At 41.0% G+C, this 27,395-nt stretch overlaps 1 protein-coding gene across 2 annotated transcripts in view; it reads right to left on the minus strand.

Annotated features, from left to right (window-relative positions):
* Nucleotides 1-27,395, minus strand: part of PIK3R3 (phosphoinositide-3-kinase regulatory subunit 3) — a 92,093-nt gene that overhangs the window by 21,682 nt on the left and 43,016 nt on the right. For both annotated transcript variants that reach the window (XM_059690029.1, XM_059690028.1), the window contains 6 exons: nt 17,172-17,280; nt 15,191-15,289; nt 12,169-12,349; nt 11,398-11,523; nt 3,271-3,413; nt 84-260 (listed from right to left, as the gene is read on the minus strand). In XM_059690029.1, coding sequence (XP_059546012.1) covers nt 84-260; nt 3,271-3,413; nt 11,398-11,523; nt 12,169-12,349; nt 15,191-15,289; nt 17,172-17,254 — 809 coding nt within the window. In that variant the 5' untranslated portion in view covers nt 17,255-17,280. The remainder of the gene's footprint in view (nt 1-83; nt 261-3,270; nt 3,414-11,397; nt 11,524-12,168; nt 12,350-15,190; nt 15,290-17,171; nt 17,281-27,395) is intronic.

Below are 27,395 nucleotides of genomic sequence, written 5' to 3' on the forward strand. Positions count from 1 at the left end.
CTTCTAAATCCAACGTTTCTAGTGCCAACAGAAATCCGGTGCTCGAGGTACCCTCTGCCCTCCACCCCTCCCACACTACTCACACAAGGTGTTGATCTCGGATCTTGCGCAGCTGGATCAAGTCAGGTTTGATACTGTTCATTTTTTTATCTATTTCCCGGTTGTCCAAAGCTTGTTTCTTCAAATCTTGTTCTAGACGCATTTTGCTATCATGAATCTCACCCAGACGGGATTTCAATTTGTCATAATTCATCATAATTCTGTGAAAGTATTTGACATATTAAGGCTAAAATAGGAATCAAGCAGAAGCATTCTATAGTGGGAGCAGAGCCTAATATCTTAAGTGTGGTCAACATCTGCTGTTTTTTCCTGGACCATATCCATTCCCACTCTTCTAGTAATAGCACCTTGATGGTCCCTGTAGTATGGGTTCCTTGCCCTCATCTTAGATTCATCGGTGAACATCCACACAACCCAGCATGACCAATGAAAGTATTCCATTCCATCTTATCCACACCCTCAGGCCAGTGACTGGCTCAGGAATAGGAGTGATACCCAAACTGACTCAATGAGAGTCAATTCCAGGACTTTGCTACTCTTGTAAATAGAGATTTTCTTTCTACCTGGATTGCTAAATTATGAGTATGTATTTGATTCTAGGGACTCCCAGCTGCTATACTGCACTCTCATAGGGAAAGACTGCCTGAGGATGAAGCCAACACAAAGAAAAATGGAACCAAAAGACAGAGTATGGCCCAGTCTGTGTGGCTCAGTAACTGAACGTAGACCCATGTACCAAGAAGTTGCCAGTTTGATTCCCAGTCAGGGCACATGCCTGGGTTGTGGGCTCCAGCCACAGTGAGGGGCTTGCAGGAGGCAGCCAATCAATCGATGTTCTCTCTCATCAATGTTTCTCTCTCTCTCTCTTCCTTTCCCTTCTTCTCTCTAAAAATAAAAATTAAAAAATCAACAAAAGACAGAGTATGAAAGCCCTTGTTTGGGCTTTAGATTGAGCCATGATTGAACAAATACCAGAAAAGCTATATGGATGATATAAAGAGATAACACAAAATAGCAGTTAAGAGCAATGACTTTGCAGTCAGCCTGCCTAAGTATGAGTCTCTGGCCTATCACTTACTGTGTGGCTATGGGCAAGTTATTTAAATTCTCTAAGCCTTTATTTCCTCTTCTGTTTAAAATGGGTACTTAAATAGTACCTACTTCATTGGGTTACTGTGTTAATTAAATGTGATAATACATATAAAAGGACTTAACAATGCCTAGCACATCTTGGTAAATACTCAGTAGGTGGTGGCTATAATCTTTTCCAGCACACAAAGTTTTGTTGTGCTCTGAATCCTTTTAAGGCACAATTGTCCACACAACTCATCATTCAATATGTGGTTTTATATTACTATTAAAATGTCATCATGTTACTTTACCTCCCATTGCACTGAACTAAAAAATCTTTTCTATTTCTTCATTATTAATAATTGCTATTGACTGCAAATGCCAAGATACACTCACACACACAGACATGCCTTTCTGCATCATTAATGCATGTGTGTGTGTGTGTGTGTGTGTGTGTGTGTGTGTGTGTGACTTAATTCTCATGGCATTTCAACAAGATATTATCCACAGTTTATGGAGGAGGAAACAGGCCCTAAGAATTAAGTAACTCACCCAAAATCACATAGCTAGTAAATATTCAACACAGAATCCAAGCCCATGTTTTAACATTAGGCTATACTGCCTCACACCACTCAGCCCTATTCTTTTGCACAAATAAGTTCACTAACACTTTGGACATGAGAAATAATTTTGCTTTTTTCTTGGCTTATTTTTCTGATTGTTACAGCACCTGTTATGGTGCGGAGAGTACATAACGGTACTCAATGAATAGGATTCATTTTTATTTATTATCCACTTCTTCACTCCTCAACCCACTGTTTTCTGGCTCAGCCTTCCAATATTCCACTAAATTTGCTTTGATAAAAGCTTACAATATCCTTTGGTTGCCAGATCCAATAGTTCTCATACTGCTCATTCTCCCTGTGTAATCTCATTCTTACCATCTACCATCACCTACACACTTATGCCTCCCAAATCCTTCCTGTACCCTGAGTTCCAAATCCAACAGCCTTTCAGACAACTCCATTGGGTTCCCAAAGGAACCTCAAACTCACTGGTTCTAACCCCAAACTCTCCTCATACTCTCTACAGTAGGTCCTCGGGTTACATCGGAGATCCGTTCCTAGGGCGCGACGTAATGCGATTTTTGCCGTAAGTCGGAACCCCCCTACATAAGCACCTACGTCACTTGCATGGAGCACATACACAGCAGTAATGAAGTGAAACAGTAAAAAAAATTTAAAAGAAAGATAACAATTCCTGACCTTTACTTGTAGTAAATAAATAATAAAAACCATAAAGCACATATGTACATACATCGAAATGACAGAACATTTTTTTTTTATAAGTAAATGGTAGAAGGCGACGTAACCACAAAACGATGTACGTCGAGTCCGATGTAACCGAGGACTGTCTGTATTTTGTGGATAACACCATCCCTTAGTCAGTAGGAGTAAACTTTGACTTATCCCACACCTATCATTCCTGGTCAGGCCTCAAGTCCTCAACGTGTCCATTACCTCCATCTCCTTTCCTGCCATTGCTCTGGTTCAGGCCCTCACCATCTCTTAACCTGATGACATAAGACTACAGCCACTTGCAACAGTCAGCCAGCTGCTCACTCAACCTGCCCACGGTCTTGTTCCGCCTCCAATTTATTCTCAGACTGCTGCTATTGATTTTCAGTTCAACAAATATTCAGTGAGTACCACTATGTACTCTCCGCACCATAACAGGTGCTGTAACTATCAGGAAAATAAGCCAACATCCCTACTTTCAACAAGCTTGCAGTTTCGTAAGTGGGACATTCAGTAAACGTTACAGTAGGGGTCAGGAGCAGATACTATAGGTATAGGGACAAAAAGACCCCAAACTAGTCTAGGGAATCAGAGAAAATTTTCTAGAAAAAATCATGTCTAAGCTGAGTCCTAAAGGGTGAGCAAGAGCTAATATTTAGGAGGAGGAGAAAGAATGCAGAAGAGAGGAGGTTCAGTTTGGTGTCACTGGTGGGAACAGCAAGTACTTCCATATGAAAGGACTGTGAAGTTTGAGAGGTAAAAGCAAACACAACAGAGATTACTGGGGAAGAAAATACATCTTGTCTCACTGATGTACTTGGAGGTAATTAGGTAGAGTTACCGTTCAATTTCCTTTTCATTCCCCTCTCTGCGAAATCGCTCAATATATTCTTTGCGATACTGTTCTTGTGTGTGACACTGCTCTTCAAAAATTTTAATTGTTTCATTAAAAGCTTCAATTGCCGTCCGCTTCATCTGTATTTCCTATAGGAGAAAAAAAGAAAAGCTATATACTTTATTATCTTTATTTTTTTGGAACTTTTTTACAGTTCCATGTAAGACTGAATTCAGAAAGCTAAACCAGCAATTTTCTATGTTTTTCATCTCATGGCACACATAAACTGATTACTAAAATCTGCAGCACACCAAAAAATATATTCTTTGCCAATCTGACCAAAAAACAGGTATAATTTTGATTCATTCACATCCAACGGCTATTGTTATGTTGGCTAGTGTCATTTTTTTATTTGACAAACTAAGGGAAAAGAGGTCAGTACCCCTGACGAAATAGTCAGGTATTGCTTGTTTTAAAAATTCTTGTGGGACAACAGTTGAAAATAACCTGGCTAAAATAAGACCCTTTATTTAACTCTTACCCTTATTATTTATATGCAAAATGAATCATTCAAACCCTAAAATCAAAGAAAAAGTATAGCTGAGAACCACAGAAAGACCTAAGTTGCTAAGAGGGATCAACCCCTTGACACATTGAAGACAAGGATAAATAAAGACCTGCCTTTGCACCTATTGTAGTGCTGACCCCCAAAAGGTGCTAAAGGGGTGAATGGATAGAGTAGAGGAGTCCAGGCAACAACATGCAAAGACTTATCCCCAGAAGAGCCCTACAGAGTCTATTAATTTTTTTTAAAACGATTTTTTAAGGTAAAGATACAAATTATGAACAACAAACATGCATCTATCAACAAGTGAATCTAAGAATCAAGTGAATAAATAATCTGGTGATCATAATAGAATCAGGGACATAGAAAGGGAATGGACTGACTATTCTTGGGGGGGAAAGGGGTGTGGGAGATGCGGGAAGAGACTGGACAAAAATCGTGCACCTATGGATGAGGACAGTGGGTGGGGAGTGAGGGCAGAGGGTGGGGCGGGAACTGGGAGGAGGGGAGTTATGGGGGGGGGGGGAAAGAGGAACAAATGTAATAATCTGAACAATAAAGATTTAATTTAAAAAATATATATATATATTTTTTATTATTGATTTCAGAAAGGAAGGAAGAGGGAAAGAGAGATAGAAACATCAACGATGAGAGAGGATCATTGATTGGCTAGCTCCTGCACACCCCCTCCTGGGGATTGAGCCCTCAACCCTGGGAATGTGTCCTTGACCGGAATCGAACCCAGGACCCTTCAGTCGGCAGGCCGATGCTCTATCCACTGAGCCTAACCAGCTAGGGCCAGAGTCTATTTATTCTTGCTTTAGTTTCTAAAGCATGTAGTTTTCAAAACAGAATCATCAGTAAATTCATCTGATTAAAGCAGAAAATGAAAAAGGGGAGAATAGCTGCAAAAATCAGATGCAGACTAAGATGTAAAATGAAAACTCCATAAAACAAAAGCCCATTCAGCACTAGGGTAAGGAGTCTGAGGGTATTTGTAGACTTTAGCGTCTGACTCATGATTCCCCTAAAACCTTCAAAGAGGATTAGACTTTATTCTATTTACTTTAGAAAGTCAAGAAATATGTATAAAGGTCTAGAAAGATTACTATCCTGAATGTTTATAATTTTTAAAGGTTTGGTGCTTACAAGATAATTCCTCAACTACCCAGCATTGATTAATTTCAACAAATGATTAGTGAAAATCCACTATACAGGAAGTACCATCTGGTGATAAAGAGATTCATAAAACATGGGGCCTACCTTTCAGGATTTGAACTACACCGGTGAAACAGATTTCTGAACTCTAATAGCTTCTGTTCCATGTCGTGGTAGGGAGATCAAGTGGGATAAATCAGTTACTTACTGCTTTACGGAGGCTTCATGAAGAAGACAGCGTTTGAGCCAGTTCTTAAAGAACTGGGGTGCGGGGAAATGCAGCATCGCACACAGATGGCATGGCATGTACATGAATTGTCAGGAGATGTTCAGGGATAAGCAACTGCTCAGTAGGGTTGGAACAAAGGTTGATGAGGGAAGCGCAAACCTTTATGACTTCCCATATAAGTGAGGTAATATTATACGTATCTCAAATAGTACTGCAAACTTATTGAAATGCCCACATCTAAATATTTAGCTACAAATTCTGCACTCTGAAATTATAGTAAAGGGTACTGGCACCCTTGCAAAGTTAGAAAATACTTACAAAGCTATGGCCCTGTATCTTCAAAGAAAACACCAATAATATAGACTTTACTAACACTGGTATATGTGTCAGTAAATAGGGCAGCAAACGGGAAAGTATTTGACATCACTGTCCAAGCAGCAGCTCCCCTGTAAACAATGTCACCAAACCTACTACCAAAACTATAAACCTACCTGGATCTACACCCCTTCCTTCTTCCTCCTCCCTTTATCTACCTGTGCTCTGGGGCTCACCTTCTCTTCCGTTCTCAGGTACTTCCATCCATTACATCAGCCAGCCCCTCTTACATCATTAACTCTCCCCATCTAATGGTTCCTTCTCATCAACATACAAACAAGTTCTAGTGAAACCACTCTGGAAAAATAAAATCCCTAACCTAAATCCTCACCCAGTCACAGTTAAACTTCTTGAAAGAGTTGTCTATATGGCTGTCTCTCTTTCTTCAACTCTCATTCGCACTCCAACTCACTCTATTTTGGCTTCTGCACTCACCATTCCACAGAGACTGCTCTTCCAAGGTCACCAATGATCTCATGGCCAAATTCCTGTCCTTATCCCAATCTATCACTAAGTCCAATCACTTTTCCTCCTAATTATATGTAATCCAGATGTTAAATAGCCTCACCTGTAGTCAATTCTCACCCTGTGCCAACCAACACCATCCCTTTCCCATTCTCTGGGAAGAATTCACTTATATCACAGCAATCCAGATTTTATCTAAGATTTCATAGAAATACAGAGGAAGTCTATAAAACTTATAAAGACAAAACACAAGGAGTTCTACAAAGTTATGAACACTACAACACTTATAAACTGAGGAGGTCAATTATTTAATCTCTGTTTAACACTTATTGTCCCAGCCCATCTCCTGTACCACTAATTACTGGATCCTCGCTCTCTTCACTCACCTCCCAAGGCTTTAAGCTCCATAGCTTTCTGTGCTCAGCCCCATCTCAAGTCCTGCTCTGAATTCTCACATAGAGAAATTTAGCCCGCTTCTAGTTTCGACCTACTAGTGGCATTTGGTTGCCTCCATCTGCCCCCCAAACCCAGCTCTCCAACCAGGGATTCCAAGTTCAGAACCTGGTCTCATATCAGTTGCTTCGAACTCATAATATGCTGTGAAATCCCCACTATTACAAAGCATGTTCACAGCATGTGGAGCTTTCTCCAGCCATGTCAGACAGGAGAGGTGCAACGGGCAGCCGATCCATGATTCTTTCTCATCATGGATGCTTCTATCTCTCTCTCCCTCTCCTTTCCTCTCTCTGAAATCAATAAAATTGTATTTTTAAAAGAAGAAAAGAAAGGAGAAGTGCAGCTCTACAGAAGCCAAAGCCACATGCAACAGTGGCCGTTTTTTCTAGCTTCTATTCACAGGGGGCTTAGCCCTCCACTAGACTCCACTTCACACCATTAGTCTGACTCCATGCCCTGACCAAATGTGGAGGCTCTGGGTTCATTATCTTGCATAGACTCATTCAACAAATAAAACAATAACTATATGCCAGGCATTATTTGAAGTGTTTGGGATACATAAGTGAACAAGCTTAAAGATTTCTGCTTTCCTGGAATTTATAGTGTAGGGGATTATACAGACAACAAATAACAGATATGGTAAGTTTAAGTAAAATACATAGTTTGTTATAAGGTAAGAAGCATTATGGAAAAAAGAAAAGCAGAGTGGAAAAGGAAGGTTGGAGAGTTGCAATTTTAAATAAAGTTGTCAGGTAGGCCTTATTTGATAACAACATTTGAGCAAAGACTTGAAAGAGGTGAGGGGGTTAGCCAGGTGACTACCTGAGGCCAGAGGATGTGTTTCAGGCAAGGAAATAGCCAGTGCAAAACAAAAAGGTGGGAAGCAGGTCTAGTATATTCAAGGAACAGCAAGGAGGTTAGTGTGGCTGGGGCACAGCGAAGAGAGTTTAAGAAATGAGGTCCAGGAGGAAAAGGGGCACAGATCATAATGGCCATCTACAAAAACAACTCTGGCTTTCAGTCTGTGTAAAATGTGGAACCAGAGCTGGGTCTTAAACAAAGGAGTGCTGTGATCTTACCTACATTTTACAAGTATCACCTAGCTGCTATGTCGAGAATTGATTAGGGGAAGGGGAACATGGATAAGGAAAGGAAAGGAGGTTTCTGTGCTAAATCAAAGCAAGAAATGATAGTGGCTTAGATCAAGGTATTAGCAATGAATGTGGTGAGAAGGGGTTGAATTCTGGGTATACTCTAAAGGTAAAGTCAACAGGAATTCCTGATCGACTGGATACAAGGTATAATAGAAAGAGTCTAGTAGAATGACTTCAAGGATCTTGGCCTGAAAGATCTTGAGGATATGATTGCTCTCAACTGAAATGGGAAAGGCAAAGGGTAGAACAGTATTGAGGTGAAATATCAGGGTTCAATTTTGGACATGTCAAATCTGAGATATCTACTAAACATCCAAGTGAAGCTGTTCATCAAGCAGCTGGATGAATGAGTCTAGAGCTAAGAGAATTTAGAAGTGTTTGGGATACATAAGTGAACAAGCTTAAGGATTTCTGCTTTCCTGGAACTGATAGTTTAGGGGATTATACAGACAACAAATAACAGATACGGTAAGTAAGTAAAGTACATAGTATGTTAGAAGGTAAGAAGCATTACGGAAAAAAGAAAAGCAGAGTGGAAAAGGAAGGTTGGAAAGATGTTTGGGAGTTACTAGCATATAATGGTATGTAAAACCATGAGATGGTTTGAAATTACCAGCGAGTAAATAAGTAACTAGAAAAGAGAAGACGACCTGGCCCGGTAGCTCAGTTGGTTAGAGAACTGTCTCGACAAGCCAAGGTTGCAGGTTCGGTCCCAGATCAGGGCACATACAAGGAACAACCAATGAATGCATAAATAAATGGAACAACAAATCAATCAATCTCTCTCTCTCTCTCTCTCTCTCTCTCTCTCTCTCTCTCTCAAAAAAAAAAAAAAAAGTTGGCATAAATCTGGAGAGGTGGGGGGAGAGAGCGAGAGAGTGAGAGGGAGGGAGAGCGAGTGAGTGAGAGAGCGAGTGAGCGAGAGAGCAAGTGAGCGCCCAAGCCAGCGAGAGCAGACGACCAAGATCAAAGAGGAGAAATCAGCAAAGTCTGAGAAGGAAAAAACCAGGAGGTCCAAATCTCAGTGACCTCCACTTATTTCCAAATCTGAAAGTTCCATTTATGGTTATTATTATGGATGCCTGTTCCACCTCTGATCTATAAAAATATTCATACTGGTTTTGTATACAGCTATGTGCCTTTTTATTTTTTATTATTATTATTTTGTTAATCCTCACCTGAAGATATTTTTTCATTGATTTTTAGGGAGAGTGGAAGAGAGAGGGAAAGACAGAGAGAAACATTGATGTGAGAGAAACACATCGATTGCATGTGCCCCAACCAGGGCCCAGGCCAGAGAGGAGCCTGCAACCAAGGTACGTGCCCTTGACTGGAGTCGAACCCAGGACCCTTTGGTTCACAGGCCGATGCTCTACCCAAACTGGCTAGGGCAGCCATGTGCCTTTTAAAATATTTTTTTTTTATTGATTTCATAGAGGAAAAGAGAGGAAGAGAGACAGAAACATCAATGATGAGAGAGAATCATGGATCAGCTGCCTCCTGCACGTCCGCACTGGGATGGAGCCTGAACTTTGGGTATGTGCCCTGACTGGGAATTGAACTGTGACCTTCTGGTTCATAGGACAGTGCTCAACCACTGAGCAATACCAGTCAGGCCAGCCATTTGTTTTTAATGTTTATCATTTTTAGTGGGAGATATAACGTAAGTGCATAAAACAAATGCACAGCTTAACAAATTATAAAACTAGAGGCCTGGTGCACAAAATTCGTGCATGGGGGGTGTCCCTCAGCCTAGCCTGCACCCTCTCCAATCTGGGACCCCTTGGAGGATGTCCAACTGCCGATTTAAGCCCAATCCTTGTGGGATCTGGCCTAAACTGGCAGTCGAACATCCCTCTCACAATCTGGGCCTGCTGGCTCCTAACCACTCGCCTGCCTTCCTGCCTGATTGCCCCTAACCGCTTCTGCCTGCCAGCCTGATCGTCCCCTAACCACTCCATGCTGGCCTGATTGATGCCTAACTGCCCTCCCCACTGCCAGCCTGGTCATCCCCAACTGCCATCCCCTGCCAGCCTGGTCACCTCCAACTGCCCTCCCCTGATGGCCTGATCGCCCACAACTGCCCTCCCCTGCCAGCCATCTTGTCGTGGCCATGTTATGTTGGCCATCTTGTGATGACGTCACATATGACGCCACCTAGGCTTTTATTATAAAGGATAAACATCCACTAACAGCACCCCCAAAAATTCCGTGCATCCTTTCCAATCACAACTCTCTTCTTCCCAGTCCATCTCCCCTGCCTTGGTGATAATACTATCCTTTATGATGATTCTTTGTGATTCTTCATGATTTTATCACTTTATGTTCCCATCCAAAATAAAAAAGTTAACATCTGTCTGGTTTTGTCCATTATATGAACAGATGTGTATTATATGTATTCTTTTGCATCTTTTACTCAATATTCTTTGTGAGATTAAACATAGTGTGTGGTATACACACACAAATATAGTAAAATCCATCACTGCTTTGTTTAATGCAGAGGAAAGGAATTAAAATTTGACATTTGGACTAATGCAGATTGTGTTTAACAAATATTGTCAGAGTACTTCAAACTTTTGAAGAATAGGGCCTCATCTCTCTCCCTCTGTGTTTCTGGAGTCAAGCATAGTATCATGCCTAGACAAGGTGTTCAATAAGTGTTTTTTGGATGGTTATACTGACCTTTGTAACCAGATTACCTATCTCTCTCTCCCACACACACACACACACACACTCAAATATAGTTGGGGCTGCCATTATCTCCATCTTACAGATGGGATCTGAAACACATAATTTCTCAAGGGACACAAGCAATTTTTAGCATAACCAGGATTAGAAAATAAATCTCCTGAATTCTAATTCACTTCATTTTATATATTTTAAGAAGGTAATACATGCAAACAGAAAAAAATATATCAAACAATATAAAAGTATATATAGTAAAGAGTAAGTTTTCTACTTTAGGACTCTCACTGTCTTAATTATCTTACCCAGAGGATATACAGTATCAGTTTCTGATCAGAATACATATTAACATGTACACATATAGCACCCTCTACACAATTTTTAACCATAAGTGACAGTATACCACATATATTTTTCTATAGCTTTCATTTTTTACTTAGTATATCTCAGAAATCACTCCAAACCAATGCAAACCTCCCACATTCTTTCTAACGGTTATAGAAGACCTCCCCTGCAGCTAGTTGTGATCTGCAGCTACATCTAACCAGTGGGCAGAGTGTGGAAGCAGTGTGTGTTTCTAGCAAGTAGTTTTAAAAATAGGAAACATTCCTTTTATTCTCGTTCCTATTTTTCCTTCCTGATTGCTAGAATATGGTTGTTATGGTTGATATTGGAATAAGCCAACTTCCACAGATAGCAAGGCATCAAGACAGAAGAAACCTAGGCCCCAATTACTGTGGAGTTGCCATAAAACCCCTGAAATGCCTATACATAAAAGAAAACTAAATTTCTATCTGAAGCCTTTGTTATTTTATTTTTTGTCACTAGCAGTCAAACCTTATTCTAGTTAACACTAACGGACATAAAATATATCCTTAACCAATAAAAAAGTGATTTATGAACAGGAAAGGAATTTATAGCATCAAAGTCCCCAAAAGGCTATTTAAGATATCAAGACCTCTAAAGATTGTCAGGTGAATTAAAGAAAATTTGATGTAACTATGATGTTGCATACTTACTGGCCTAAATAACAAAAACATACTAACCTGGGATGTTCTGGTATATTCTTCATATAGCCTGTCATACTCTTTACTCTTCTCCTGATACTGAGAGTGATACTCCTGCAGTTTTTTACCTACTGCGTCAATGTTATCTTCTTTGACCAACTGATCCTATGCAGGTAAACAAAAGAAGTAAAGAATGTCAACAATTCTACATTAATTTCTACATCTATTTATTTTTAAATTGCATTTCTACTGTAAGTTTAAACCACTGGATTAATATCAAGCATATAAAAGCACTAAATTCTTTTGTTAACACAAAGATCGGTCTTATATCACAACAAAATAGTTAATACTTTCAAAATTAAGAAAAAAAGTATAAATAGAAAACATAAACAAAAGTATTTTTTTACTATATTTTTATTTATTTCAGAGAGGAAGGAAGAGGGAGAAATATAAACATCAATGATAAGAGAGTATCATTGATCAGCTGCTTCCTGCATGCCCATTACTGGGGATCAAGCCTGCAACCTGGGCAGATGCCCTAACTGAAATCGAACCGTGACCTCCTGATTAATAGGTTGATGCTCAACCATCTGAGCATACCAGCCAGGCAACAAAAGTATTTTATATAAAGTTAATAAATACATGCAACAAGCTATTCATAGTTGCCACAAAGTAAGTTCTAAAATTCTTAAATCTTCAGTAGAAAATTTTAAATGACTAGATTTCTTTTTTTAACTGGTAAGTCAGAATCAAATAATCCTGTTAAGTAATTACTTGAGGAATAGCTATCAAGAACTTGTGTAATCATACCTGCTGGTATTTGGACACTGGGTACATCAGCTTCACATCAAGTTTGGGATTGTACTGAGCAAGAGATTCATGATGATAGTGGTGAATGAGCTCCACCACAGAATTAAATGTCAGAGGATCAGAAAAGCCGTATTTCCCATCTCGGTGGTAGATTTTTATTAACTTATTATTGCCTCCTTTCCTGTAAACAATAAGGTAACAACTGTAGATTTTGCCAAAAAAACAATTCTACTGAAGTACTACTACTTTCATATGAAGATATGAAAGCTTGATGTCACATAATAAACAAGTTTTATTATGCTGAGGCTAGAACAGGTGAAAAGGCATATATAAGTATGTGTGCAAAAGTATATGTAATATCATATTATTTTTACAACTATTTCTTTTATCTATAAATATCTTTCTTATTAAAGGTTAATATACCTAAACAGCAGTCAGTATCAATAAACTTGGCAAAAAATAATCACTTAAGAGAAATAATCTATGTATCTTTTTTTTTTCCTGAATGAATTACACTTCTAGCCCAGACCTTCTCCTGAACTTTAGATAAGCACAGCTCAACAACAAAAGAGGTTCAAGGTTGGGCCCAAGGGTACACCAATGTTTAGTGGTCAGGGTATGAGGAAGAACCAGCAAAGGAAACCAAGAGAAAGCAGTTAATAAAGTGAATGGAGAACTAAGTGTTTATCTTAAAAACTATCCAATTTTTTATTTTTTTCTAAAAAACAATGTTTTAAAAAGCATTTCAACAAAGAGGAAATAATCAACTGAGGCTTGACAAAGTAGAGATCACTAAGTGATCTTGATAAAATTGTTTCAGTTGAATGGTAAGGATGGAAGCCTGACTGGAATGGATTAAAGACAATGAAAGGAGAGGGAAAAGACATGCCTACAGATAACTGTCTTGAAGAATATTGTTGTAAATGATCATTCTGGCTGCTGTGCGGAAAATGAGTCAACAGGGATGGGGAAGGTTAGAAATTTTAAGATGCTGGGAGGCCTGTCAGGAGGTGACTGCAAAAGATCAAGCAAGATGATGGTGGCTTAGATTTAGATGGGAGAGAAATGTGAAGAAATTACTAATATAGATTTGAAGGTAGAGTTGGCAGGATTTACTTAATTATGACTTGGATATGAGAGTGAGAAAAAGAGAGGAGGTAAGACTTGTGGCTTGAGTAACTGTAGAGATGGTGGTTCTATTGCTTAAAAAGAGTGAAGACTTGAAGAGAAACAGTTTGGGTAGGGGAGTTGGGATTGAAATAACAATTCTGCACTGACCATGTTAAAATTAGTATCTCCCCTAGTTATCTAGCGGCAAAAGCAAGCAGGCAACTGGATATGTGCATCTGGAGTTCTGAAGGTCAGAGCTGGAGATAAGGTTTATGAATCTCACTGCATATCTGTATATTAAAGCCAAGGGACAGGACAAGCTTCACTGTGGGAAAATGAATACAGAGAAGAGAAGGCCCAAGTCTGAACCCAGAAACACTTAACATCTCGATATTGAGCAAAGGAGTGGCCTAGAATTAGGAAGAAAATCAGAAGAATGTGATATCACAACAGCCAAGATAATAAACTGTTTCTAGGAAGAAGTGTCTATAACTAATGCTGCTAAGAGGTCAGGCAAAGTAAGAAAGAGAAGTGGCCACTGGTTTAGCAGTCCCTGTAGAGCAGCGGTTCTCAACCTGTGGGTCGCGACCCCTTTGGGGGTCAAATGACTCTTTCACAGGGGTCACCTACGACCATTGGAAAACACATATATAATTACATATTGTTTTTGTGATTAATCACTATGCTTTAATTATGTTCAATTTGTAACATCCTGCATATCAGATATTTACATTACAATTCATAACAGTAGCAAAGTTACAGTTATGAAGTAGCAACGAAAATAATTTTATGGTTGGGGGTCACCACAACATGAGGAACTGTATTAAAGGGTCGTGGCATTAGGAAGGTTGAGAACCACTGCTGTAGAGTGATAAGATAGAAGCCTGACTAGAATGAGAAAAAATTGTGTTGAATCAACAGAGAACACTGATTATTCCTCAGCACAACTGAAGTCCTATGGCATTAATTTCTTTCAATGTCATTACCAGAAACTAATACAGTGACTCCAAATTTCTAGCATAAAATATGGGATTCTTTTTCTTAAAGATACTAGGATGGAAAGGCAGCAAAGAACCAGATTAATCTGGATTTGAGCCTATCCTTTGCCACTTACTAGCTACTAGTATGTGTCGTGAAGCAACTTTCTTAATCAGTTTAAGTTTTAGTTGCCTCATCTATAAAATGGAAATATTAATACCTACGTGTCATAAGGTTGTTGTGAGAAATAAATGTTATTACATGTAAAATGCTTAGTACAAGAAAGTTGTTATTGTTGCTATTGTTATTATTCTTTTCTTTAGATAGTCACTTTATTTTTTAAGAATCATAAGACTTTATTGTAATTAGGCGATTTTAATGGTTAAAATTAAATGTGGGAATATCTAAAGCAGTTTTCCTAATTTTTAAAAAATATATGTCCCACTTTTGTAAATATAAAAGGGATACAACCACCACTTATGAGATTCTAATATGCCCACGTGGATGGCATGATACAGACTGAGAATTGCTTTATCTTCTACATATCATCATCATCCTAAATAAGGCTGAGTTTTAATGCTGAAGTCTGCATTAAGGAAAATAATAGGGTTATTAGAGGGGTGGATTCCCAACCTATCATGAACAACCTTACGCTGTGCACATCACTTCTTCTACACTCATAAGGTCAACAGTATACATCTTATTTCCTTACAATAAAGCTTTTTCACTTTATTGCTACCAAAAAATAAATATTGTCATTTTTATAAAACATTTAAATGTTCAATGTATAAAAAAGGATAGTTAGCCAAACAAAAATTATGTATCTATAGTAAATTAAAATATGAAAATGTATAAATAAAGATTTAAACAAAATACAGAAATCTTTGTATACCAGAAATAAATAATGCTAATGAAAATGCTGAAAAATACTCACCGCAAAGTCAAAGTATAATCTCCCTGCATTTTTGTTGAGGCATCTCTGACCAAGAAGGTACCATCTGGCATGTCCCGTAATTTGTCATTTACCTCCTCCCTGAAGAATTATAGAAAAAGTGAAAAAAACACAAGTGTCATTTGTGCTCTTCATATATTATTACTAAGGCTAGTTGGGAAGTGGTATAGTTATAGAATCACAGGGCCGTCAGAGGTCATTTAGTTCCTCCCTCTAGGTATGTTCATTCTGTTTTGATTTTCGGTGTTATGCAATTTAAGGAAGGGCTATTTACTTCTTAAACTTTTCCAGGTTTCAACTATCTATAAGAGACAGTGTTTCCATTAAGCCTTTAGGGGTTCCTTAGGCAGCTCTGAACTTGCAGAGTTTCAGGAAAAACCAGCAGCCATTTAGAAAGAAGGTTATATTTAAGCAACACTGGCAGCTGTCTGATCAGAGGGGAAGAAATTCACTAAATTCACAATTTTTCAATATAATATCCTCCAATATGAACGCATACTGATAATAAATTTCTCTTCGGAGCTGGTTTGGGACTTTAAGGAACAGTACTGGAACACTCAAAGGAAATGGCAGGGTACAAAAGACCCTTGAATTATAGAACCACAGGGTCTTAAAATATAAATTTAAATTATATTTAAATATAATAGATCCTTTTATTGTATAATGCTAAAATAAATTTTTTCTGATAATTTTAATATAAATATATATTGTCTTCCTCAAAAAAATAAACATAGAATTACCATGTAACCTAAAAATTCCACTTCTGGGTATATACCCAAAACAAATGAAAGCATGGACTTAAACATTTACACACAATGTTTATAGCAACATTATTCACTAGCCAAAAGCTGGAAACAACCCAAATGTTCATCAAAGCCAAATGTCCAGATAAATAAGTAGATATATATTAAGTGAAATATTGTTCAGCTTTAAAAAGGAAGTAAATTCTGACACATGCTATGACATGGATGAACTTTGGAGGCATAAATATTGTATAATTCCACTTATATGAGATATCTAGAGTAGTCAAATTCATAGAAACTGAAAGTAGGAGGGTGATTGCCAGGGAGGGGCTGGGGAAAATAGGAGGAAAGGGGAGTTAGTGTATTATGAATGGGTATAGAATTTCACTTTGGGAAGATGAAATAGTTCCAGAGATGGATGGTAGTGAAAGTTGAACAACAATGTAAATGTACTTTATACCACTGAATTGTACATTTAAAGATGGTTAAAAGGGTAAGGAAAAGAAGGAATGAGTGCCATTTTGGTAATGGGAGAGAAGAGACAAAAGAAAGAGGGAGACAATCATATTGAGGAATATAGTATCAACCTGAAACCTGAGTTGGCTGAAATGTGTAGTGTTTTTTAAAAACAAGGAAATGTAATATTCAAATTTTAAATATATATATGTAGTGTGTGTGTGTGTGTGTGTATATATATTCCTTCTCTAGATTCAAATATTTCCAAAACCACATTTTACTCAAAGAGAAATCTGTCCAAGAGTCCTATTTCCCAAAATGAGGTGTGTGGAGTGCATCAAAATCACTCGGGGAGGTTGTTAAATGCAGATTCCTAAGCCCCACCCAATTGATTCTTGCACATGTAAAGATTGTGGTACTACTACTGCCTTAGAGGCAAAAGGTAAGGAAAATTAAGTACCTATAAGTATCTTTCACCCTAAGATATATGTAACTATCTTAAGAGTATGTATTACTTATTCAGAAATATATCACCAATATAGTATTAAAAGTAAAATCACACCCATAATTTAAAGATTTTCTTGTCATTTTGTATGTGTGTGTGTGGGAAGAAAAGCATTTAGAAACTTCTGAAATGTTACCACACAATCTCTTAAATGGTCATCTTTAAATGACAATTAATGGGACATTAAAGTATTTTAACTACTAATTCTAAAAAGTGATTTTTTTAAAAATACATTCAATAATAGCTGCATTCTAGTTACCTTGAAATATCCCCCCAGTACCATTCTGCATCCTGAAGAGAAACAGAATTGTCCTTCATTCCATTTGTAACAGCTGAAGTCATTGGCTTAGGTGGCTTTGGTGGAAGAGCTAGAAGAAAAATGAATATTATTTTGTAGATGTACATTATAATTTGTTTTATTTCCTCAGTCAGGAACCACTCATTAACCAATGTACACTGAGATTCAAATAATTATAAATCAAATAGCACTTTTTTTCTAAAATGCTTTTTTCTAAACTGATTTTAGAGTGAGAGGGAGGGGGTGAAGGGGGAGGAAGGAAGACAGATAAGAAAGACAGAGACATCGGATGTGAGAGAGAAACACTGATCGGTTGCCTCCCACACGCACCCTAACTGGGATTTGAACCGGCAACCTTTTGATGCATGGGAACCTTTTGATGCATGGGACGATGCTCAACCAACCTGGCCAGGGCTTATGTTAAATCTTAAACATTAGCCAAAAAAATCCTTTCAAAACTATAACAATTGCCCGAACAGTATAATTTTCAAGCTATTTGAGGTTTTTACTCTTCCTATATTTTTAAATTTATTTTTAAATACATTGGCATAGAATATTATATTAGTTTCACGTGTACAACCCCAGGATTAGGCATTTATATAACTTACGAAATGATAACCCAGATAAATCTAGTACCCATACGACACCATACATAGTTATTACAATTTCTGTTCTGCTTGTCTGTTTAGATTCCACATGTAAGTGAAATAATCTGGCATTTGTCTTTCTCTGACTTATTTCACTGAGCACAACACCCACTAGGTCCAACCATGTTGTTGCAGATGCTAAGATTTCATTCTTTTTTATGGCTGAGTCATATTCCATTGAATATATGCACCACTACTTTATCCATTCATCTGCCGATGGAAACTTAGGTTGCTTCCATATCTTGGCTATTATAAATAATGTTGCAATGAATATATGGATGTACATGACCTTTTGATTTAGTGTTTTGGGTTTCTTTGGATAAATACCCAGAAGTGGAGTTGCTGGGTCCTTCTTTGTCTCCTGTGGTAGACTTTGTTTGTCTATGTAAAGTCGATTTTGCCTGGTTTAACAATTGCTACCCAAGCTTTTATGTTTTGTTTTGTTTCCATTTTTTTAAAAAATATATTTTATTGATTTTTTGCAGAGAGGACGGGAGAGGGATAGAGAGCTAGAAACATCGACGAGAGAGAAACATCGACCAGCTGCCTCCTGCACAGCCCCCACTGGGGATGCGCCCGCAACCAAGGCACATGCCCTTGACCGGAATCGAACCTGGGACCCCCCAGTCCGCAGACCGACGCTCCGTCCACTGAGCCAAACCGGCCAGGGCATCCATTTTTATTAAATATCTTTTTCTACATCTTTATTTTCAGTCTTTATATGTCTTTTGATCTGAAGTGAGTCTCTTGTAGACAGCATATGAAAAGGTCTTGTTTTGTTATCCATTCTGCCACTGTGCATGTCTTTTGATTGGAGCATTTAATCCATTTGCATTTAAAGTAATTGTTGATAGATATGTTGTTATTGCCATCTTATTTTTCATATTTTTTATCTTTTTAAAGAAGGACCTTTAACATTTCTTGTAATACTAATTTGGTGGTGATGAACTCCCTTAGCTTTTTCTTGTCTGGGAAGCTCTTTATCTGTCCTTCAATTCTTTTTTTAAAGTATGTTTTTACTAGAGGCCCAGTGCATGAATTTCGTGCACTGGGGGGGAGGGGTGTCCCCTTAGCCCGTCCTGTGCCCTCTAACCGTCCGGGAGCCCTCAGGGGATGTCTGACTGACCCAGAGGCGGGAGAGGCTCCCACGATCACCGCTGTGCTCGCCAGCCATGAGCCCAGCTCAGGGCTTCTGGCTGAGCGGCACTCCTGTGGGAGCACATTGACTACCAGGGGGCAGCTCCTGCATTGAGCATCTGGCCCCTGGTGGTCAGTGCACATCATAGTGACTGGTCGTTTCACCAGTCGATTTGCATGTTAGCCTTTTATTATATAGAATTGATTTTAAATAGAAAGGGAGAGAAAGATCAATCAGCTGCCTCCTGCATGCCCCATACTGGGGTTCAAGCCTATAACCTGGGCATGTGCCCTGACGGGGAAATAGAACAGCAACCTCAAGGTGCATGGGAGGACACTCAAGCAAATGAGCCACACCAGCCAATTGAAGGCTGTCCTTCAATTCTAAATAATAGCTTTACTGGTTAGAGTAATCTGATTGTAGGTCTTTAGTTTTCATCACTGAATATTTTGTGCCAATCCCATCTGTCCTGCAAAGTTTCAGTTGAGAAATCAGCTGACAGACTTAAGGACACGCCCTTGTAGAAGACTGCTTTTCTCTTGATGCTTTTAAAGTTCTCTCTTTGTTTTTAACCTTTGGCATTTTATTTATGATGAGTCTTCATATGGGCCTATTTGGGTTAATTTTGTTTGGGACTCTCTGTACTTCCAGGGCTTATATAATCTACTAGAGGCTCGGTGCATGAAAATTCATGCACTGGAGGGGGGGCGTCCCTCAGCCCGGCCTGACCCCTCTCTCAGTCTGGGAGCCCTCAGGGGCGGGAGGCGACCTGGTGATCAGGGGCAGGCGATGCCCCCATCACACTTCTGCTGCTGCCACTGCTGGCAGCATAAGCTTCGGCTGGCCCTGGTTACCTGAGCCTCGGGTGGCCCTGGGTGGCTGGGCAGCCACCACCTAAGGCTTGCCTACGCCTCAGGCCTGGCTGGGTGGCTGAGCCTCGGGTGGCCCTGGGTGGCTGGGAAGCTGACATCCGAGGCTTGCCTGCGCCTCAGGCATCAGCTGGGCAGCTGCCATCTGAGGCTTGCCTGTGTTTTGGGCAGACCCTGGGCGGCTGGGGGGGCCGAGGGCAAGTCCAGCCACATTGTGTGCCTGCCACCCCCCCGGCAGGACTGAAAGGACTGGGGGACTCTGGCGGGGCTGAGGGGACTGGGCGCCGCCATCTTGTGGCTATGGGCACTGCCATCTTTGTGAGGGCGTGACAGTCAATTTGCATATTCCGTCTTTATTAAATAGGATTTCCTTCATCATATTAGGGAAATTTTCAATCATTACTTTTTTAATTTCTTGCTCTCTGACTTCTGGCACCCCATGATGAGAATGTTGGTAAACTTGAAGTTGTCCCAGAAGCTTCTTACATTATCCTCATTTTTTAAATTCTTTTTTCTTTTTGCTGTTCTGATTGGTTGTTTTCTGGTTCCTTATATTCCAAATCACTGATTGATTCTCTGCCTCATCTATTCCACTGTTGATTCCCTGTAAATTATTCATTTCAGTTCACATAATCTTCATTTCTGACTGGTTCTTTTTTATGATTTCCATGTCCCTACTTATGCTGCTGAAGTTCCCACTAAGTTCCTTGAGCATCCTTATAACCATTGTTTTGAACTCTGGTAATTGTTTGCCTCCATTTCATTTAGTTCTTTTTTCTGGAGATTTTCCTGTTCTTTCACTTAGAACCCATTTGTCACCTCATTTTGGCTGCTTCCTGTGTTTGTTTCTATGTATTAGATAAAGCTACTACATTCCCTGGACTTGGTAGAGAGACCTTATGTAGTCGGTATCCTGTAGGGCCCAGTGGCACAGCCTCCCCAGTCACCTGCGCTGGGAGCCCCAGGTGTACCCCAGGTGAACTGTGTGCACCTTCCTACTGTAGTTGAGCCTTGATTTCTGTTGGCACATCACTGTGAGGGCCTACTGCAACTACAGTGAAGGAGCTGCTGTTCAGGGGCTGACCTCATGAAGCAGGACTCGCTTCAGTGGGGCTTTGGTGCCTGCTGAGTCTGCCGTTTGAGTATGTCACTGGTGCAGGTGGCTGGGTTATAATCAGGGTGTTCTGAAACTGTCCACCACGTGCACTGGCTCTGGGACCTCCCAGGTGGTGCAAGGTCAGCCACTGCCTGTTCCCTGCCTGGGGCCACCTGGCATGAGCTACAGAGTGGCTGCTACTTGTGCTGGGCTTGGAAGTGCCCAGGGAGAGGTCAAGCTGCAAACCAAGGCTGGCTGCCACTAATGCCAGGTCTGGGGTCACTTAGCAAGAGGTACTGCATACCAAATGCTACCTGTTTGAGAGACTTTACAAAAGTATGAAGCATGAGCTAAGAAAGGCCCTTTGTATAAAAAGGCCACTGGAAATGGCTTGGGTGAGCCCAAGTTTGAGGGAATCACTAAGGTAGCTGGGGGGTCAGCGGGTGCCTAACATTATTATCCAGGTTGATGGAGACTCAGATATGGTGCCATCCTGATGGCTCTGTGAACAATGTCCTCTACTAGCACTTCTGTCTGAGAGAAAGCTGCCTCTCTAGCCCTAGTCCTAACACCAGACAATTCAGTTCCTCCCCATATGTTCCTATGACTTTTGAGCTGCTGCCCAGTGCTGGAGCTCTGAGCAAGTCTGAGTAAGTCCATGTGTGAGCCCTTCAAGGATGCCTGGAAATCCAGGAGCCCTCCATCTCTATCAACCACAATCTCTGCTGATTTTTACAGCCAGAAATTATGGAAACTTCTCTCCTGGCAGTGGAACCCTGGACTGAGGGGCCTGGGACCACTTAAGGGGGATCTCCACAGGCAAGATACCCTTACTGATTTTTAACCACCACATGTGGGTATGGGACCAGGCTGTTCCAGGCCTCCGCACCTTCTACCAGTTCCAATGTGCCTTCTTCTTTATATCCTCAGTTATAGGATTTCTGTTCAGCCAGATTTCAGGTACTCTGAGTGATGACTATTCTGTAATTTAGTTGTAATTTTGATGTGGTTGTGGGAAGATGTGAGTACTACATTTATTTATGCTACCATCTTGACCAAAACTTCTTTTCCCTTCCTATAAAGCACTAACTTTTAATTATGGACAGATGTCAAAAAAAACTTAATTGTCTCTCAAAAGATGATGTGGCTCTCCTTCGCTAATAATTCAGTCCAAACGCCATTAAGTGGGGCTGGGCATAATGACCAAGAGTTGATGTCAGAGATGGAAGCAGCTGAGAGAGGACTATGTCCATATAGAAGGGCAGAAGCATAGCACAGGATCTCAGAGCTTGAGCAGGTGAGGAAGGGATCCTCATGGGGACAGCCTGGGATGGGTGATGGAAGGGCAGTAGCATGGGGCTCAGATGGCACAGTATTAGAGACATAGTCCTCGGAAGTAAGCATCCCAAATGCAGAGGGGCAAAGCCAGAGAAGGGTGAAAAAAATTTCTATTTGGGTGGGGGATGGGAGGTGGCAGGGGGAACCCTATATAATAAAGAGGTAATATGCTAATTGACCATCACACCCTCACAAGATGGCAGTGCCCACAGCCACAAGATGGCAGTGCTCAGTCCCCTCAGCCCTTCCAGGGGGCAGCAGGCCCGCAGAGCGGCTGCCGCCAGAGTCCCCCAGTCCTCTCAGCCCCGCCAGCAGTGAATTTTCATGCGACCATTACCTTTTTAAAAAATTAGCCAAAACCGGTTTGGCTCAGTGGATAGAGCATCGGCTTGTGGACTGAAAGGTCCCAGGTTCGATTCCGGTTAAGGGCATGTACCTGGGTTGCGGGCACGTCCCCAGTAGGAGATGTGCAGGAGGCAGCTGATCGATGTTTCTAACTCTCTATCTCTCTCCCTTCCTCTCTGTAAAAAAATCAATAAAATATATATTTTTTAAAAAAATCCTTACCCAAGGATATGATTATTTCTTTTAGATCATCTGTTCTCGGGGAGCAGGCCTAAGCCAGCAGGTGGGCATCGCCCAGGGGTCCCAGACTGTGAGAGGGCACAGGCTGGGCTGAGGGATCCCCTGTGTGCATGAATTTTCATGCACTGGGCCTCTAGTGCAAGAATAGCTATTACAGATTGGGTACATACAGAGAAATAGATAAAATAAGTAAAATCGCCGAAACCGGTTTGGCTCAGTGGATGGAGCGTCAGCCTGCAGACTGAAAGGTCCCAGGTTCGATTCCGGTCAAGGGCATGTACCTTGGTTGCGGGCACATCCCCAGTAGGGAGTGTGCAGGAGGCAGCTGATCGATGTTTCTCTCTCATCAATGTTTCTAACTCTCTATCCCTCTCCCTTCCTCTCTGTAAAAAATCAATAAAATATATATTTTAAAAAAAGTAAAACCATTAAAGATAATCGAGCCTGGCCACTGTGGTTGAGCATCAACCTATAAACAAGGAAGTCACTGTCTGATTCCCGGTCAGGGCATGTGCCTGGGTTGTGGGCTTGGTCCCCAGTAGGGGGTGTACAAGAGATAGCCAATCAATGATTCCCTCTAATCATTGATGTTCCTATCTCCCTCTATCTTCCTCTCTGAAATAAATAAAAACATATTTTTTTAAAAAAAGATAATAGATGCCAGGTTTCTCATAGTCTAAAATGAAAGTTACAAATATAGAAAGATTAAAAAAAAAAATAGAGTAAACTCTCTGGTTTGGACTGGGATTGTACATATTGATATAAATTCAGAGAACTAAATAGTTAGATGTAAATGTCTATATTTATAGGGAATACAACTATTCCATAGCTCTGTCCCTTGAGAAGTTCGGGGATTGGCAACACCCCAATATCTACACCTAGCATTCAGTTCTTGTTTTCTTATGCTATTCTCTACTAAAAGGAGCCAGGGCTCTTTGGAGAAATGGCTAATTCCAGGGCTAGAGTACAGCAAGTACTAAATAAACCTGAAAATCATGCCAAAAAAGAAGCAACTGCTCAAAGAATGAGGGGTCATGACCAAAAAATAAAGACTCCAGCTTGAAGGGTTCCCACTACCAAATCTGGAACATCAATACAAATAATAAGGAATATAAGCCATGTAAAAAAGAAATCTATGTGCCCATGCAGAAATAAATGAAAAACTAAAAAATTACATAATCTCAGAGGACCTTCTCACAAAATGCTTAGCAATCAAAACATTTAAAAAGACTAATACAATAGCAGAGAAGCCTGGCAAACACCATCTTAATAAAGTAATCAAGGTTAATACCACTAGTAATGATGAACTCATGTGCCTCCAATAGGATATACTGAGAAGAACACATCATCACTCCCGTGATATTCCTACCAAATACTCACAAACTGAATCTAATCATGAGGAAACATCAAACAAACCACAACTGAGAGACATTCTACAAAATAACTGGCCTGTAATCTTTTAAAACGTCAAGGTCATAAAAGTCAAGAAAGGTTCCTTCCAGAAGAGGACTAGAGAATCATGACAATTAAACGCAAGGGGTGACTCTAGACTGAATTCTTATTATAAAAGACGTTACTGGTACAATGGACAAAACCTGAATCCAAAAATGAAATAATAGTAATGAATCAATGTTAATTTTCTGATTTTGATGTTTGTATTGTGGTTATGTAGGAGAATGTTCTTGTTTATGAAATACAAACGTGGTCATCATGTTGGCAACTTACTGTCAAGAAAATCAAATTATTTTTACTGTACTTGAAACTTTTCTATAAGCTGCTAGACTGTTGCAAAAAAATATTAACAAAAAAGCGACAATATTGAGGGAAAAGGGAAACAATATAAATATATTCTTCAAAACACAATTTCTTTATTATCAAATAATTTGAAACAAAGGTGTCAAGACAATTCAATTGTACAAAAGTAGCCTTTTCAACAAATGGATGTGGCACAACTAAATAGCCACATGCAAAAAAAAAAAAAAAATGCAGCTTGACTCCTATCTTACATTTTATGTAAAAATTAACTCAAAATACATCAGTCCTAAATGTAAGAGCTAAAATTATAAAACTTTTAGAAGAAAACAGGCTTAAACCTTAATGACCATGGATTAGGCAATGGTTTCTTGGATATGACACCAAAAGTGCAAACAACTAAAGAAAAATATACACTGGATCTCTTCAAATTAAAAGAAGTTTTTTTAAATATATTTTTATTGATTTCAGAGGGGAAGGGAGAGGGAGAGAGAGGTAGAAACATCAATGACGATAGAGAATCATTGATCGGCTGCCTCCTGCATGCCCCACACTGGGGACCAAGCCTGCAATCCAAGAATGTGCCCTTGACTAGAATCGAACCCGGGACCCTTCAGTCCACAGGTGGACGCTCTATCCACTGAGCCAAACCAGCTAGGGCAAAAAAAAAAATTATTTTCTAAAGGACACCATCAAAAAAGTGAAAAGATAACCACAGAATGAGAATAAATCATATATGTGATTTTTAAAATTTGTATTTAAATCTGGCCAGTTTGGCTCAGTGGAGAGAGCGTTGGCCTGCAAACTGAAGGGTCCCAGATTCAATACTAGTCAAGGGCATGTACCTTGGTGCAGGCTAAATCCCGGCCCTGGTTGGGGCACATGCAGGAGGCAACAAATCAAATGTGTCTATCTCATTGAGGTTTCTCTCTGTTTCTTGCCCTCCCTTCCACTTTATCTAAAAAAAACCAATAGAAAAATATCCTCAGGTGAGGATTTCTTTTTTATTGTATTTAGAATATATTAAAAACTCTTGCAATCTACACTAATAAAAGAGAAACATGGTAATTGGCGTACGACCGCTACCCTTCCCATTGGCTAATCAGGGCAATATGCAAATTAACTGTCAGCCAAGATGGCGGCCGGCAGCCTGGCAGCTTGAAACTAACATGAGGCTTGCTTGCTTCAGTGACAGAGGACTCCAACATTCCCTGCCTGCCGCTGCAGACCTCTGAGCCTGCAGTTTCAAACATTGTAACAAATACAGACGCTAAACAAAACTCCAGAAACCAGCTTTCAGCTGGCTGGGATCTCAGAGCTGGAGTTGATACAGAATTTTGATTATAGAACCGAAACAAACCAGATACCTGCTTTCAGGAGCGGAGGCCTAAGAGCTGGAGCCTCAGAGCTAAAGCTGGCCCAGAATAAAAACAGAAAAAGAAAAAAAGGAGCAGTTGGGAGCTTCAGTCCCAGCCTGAAAACAGCCCTCAGCCCCTCACGCAGACTGGCCAGGCACCCCAGTGGGGACCCCCACCCTGAAGGGTGTGTGACCAGCTGCAAACAGCCATCATCGCCTCATCCAGGCTGGCCAGGCACCCCAGTGGGGACCCCCACCCTGATCCAGGACACCCTTCAGGGCAAACCAGCCGTCCCCCACCCGTACACCAGGCCTCTATTCTATATAGTAAAAGGGTAATATGCCTCCCAGCACCGGGATCAGCAGAGCCACGAGGCCTCCCGGCACCGGGATCAGCATGACAGGGGGCGGCGCCCAAACCCCGATCGCCCTGCGGCTCTGTGTGTGACACGGGGTGGGGCCACAACCTCCCTATCCGCCCTGCTCTGTTCGTGACAAGGGAAGGCGCCCCAACCCCCTGATCGGCCCTGCTCTGTGGGTGATAGAGGGCGGCGCCCCAACCCCCCCCCCCCACGGGCCCTGCTCTGTGTGTGATGGGGTAGAGCCATAACCTCCCCATCGGCCCTGCCCTGAGTGTGAGAGTGGCGGTGCCCCAACCCCCTGATCGGCCATGCTCTGTGGGTGATAGAGGGCGGCGCCCCAACCCCCTGATCTGCCCTGCTCTGTGTGTGACAGGGGGCGGTGTGCCAACTCCCCTATCGGCCCTACTCTGTGAGTGACAGGGGGGAGCTCCTCAACCTCCTGATGGGCCCTGCTCTGTGCGTGACGGTGGGGAGCTCCCCAACCCCCTGATCGGCCCTGCTCTGTGCATGACAGGGGGCAGCGCCCCAACCCCGATTGGCCCTGCTCTGTGCGTGACAGGGGGTGGCGCCACAACCTCCCCATCGACTCTGCCTTGAGTGTGACAGGGGGCGGTGCCCCAACCCCCCAATCGGCCCTACCCTGAGCGTGACTGAGGGTGGCATCGCAACCTCCCAATCCGCCCTGCTCTGTGCATGACAGGGGGCGGTGCCCCAACTCCCCAGTTGGCCCTGCTCTGAGCCCAACCAGGGGCTGCACCTAGGGATGGGCCTGCCCTCTGCCACCCGGAGCAGGCCTAAGCCAGCAGGTCGTTATCTCCCAAGGGGTCCCAGACTGCGAGAGGGCACAGGCCGGGCTGAGGGACCCCTCCCCCCTGCCCCCGAGTGCACAAATTTTTGTGGGGCCTCTAGTTTAATAATAAAAAGACAAATGACTCATTTAAAAATGGGCAAAGGATCTGAATAGACATTTCTCCAAAGAAGACATACAAATGTCCAACAAGATGAAAAGAGATTCAATCTCATCAGCCATCACAGAAATGA

The sequence above is a fragment of the Myotis daubentonii genome, chromosome 3, assembly GCF_963259705.1.
Source record: "Myotis daubentonii chromosome 3, mMyoDau2.1, whole genome shotgun sequence".
Classification (NCBI taxonomy): domain Eukaryota; kingdom Metazoa; phylum Chordata; class Mammalia; order Chiroptera; family Vespertilionidae; genus Myotis; species Myotis daubentonii.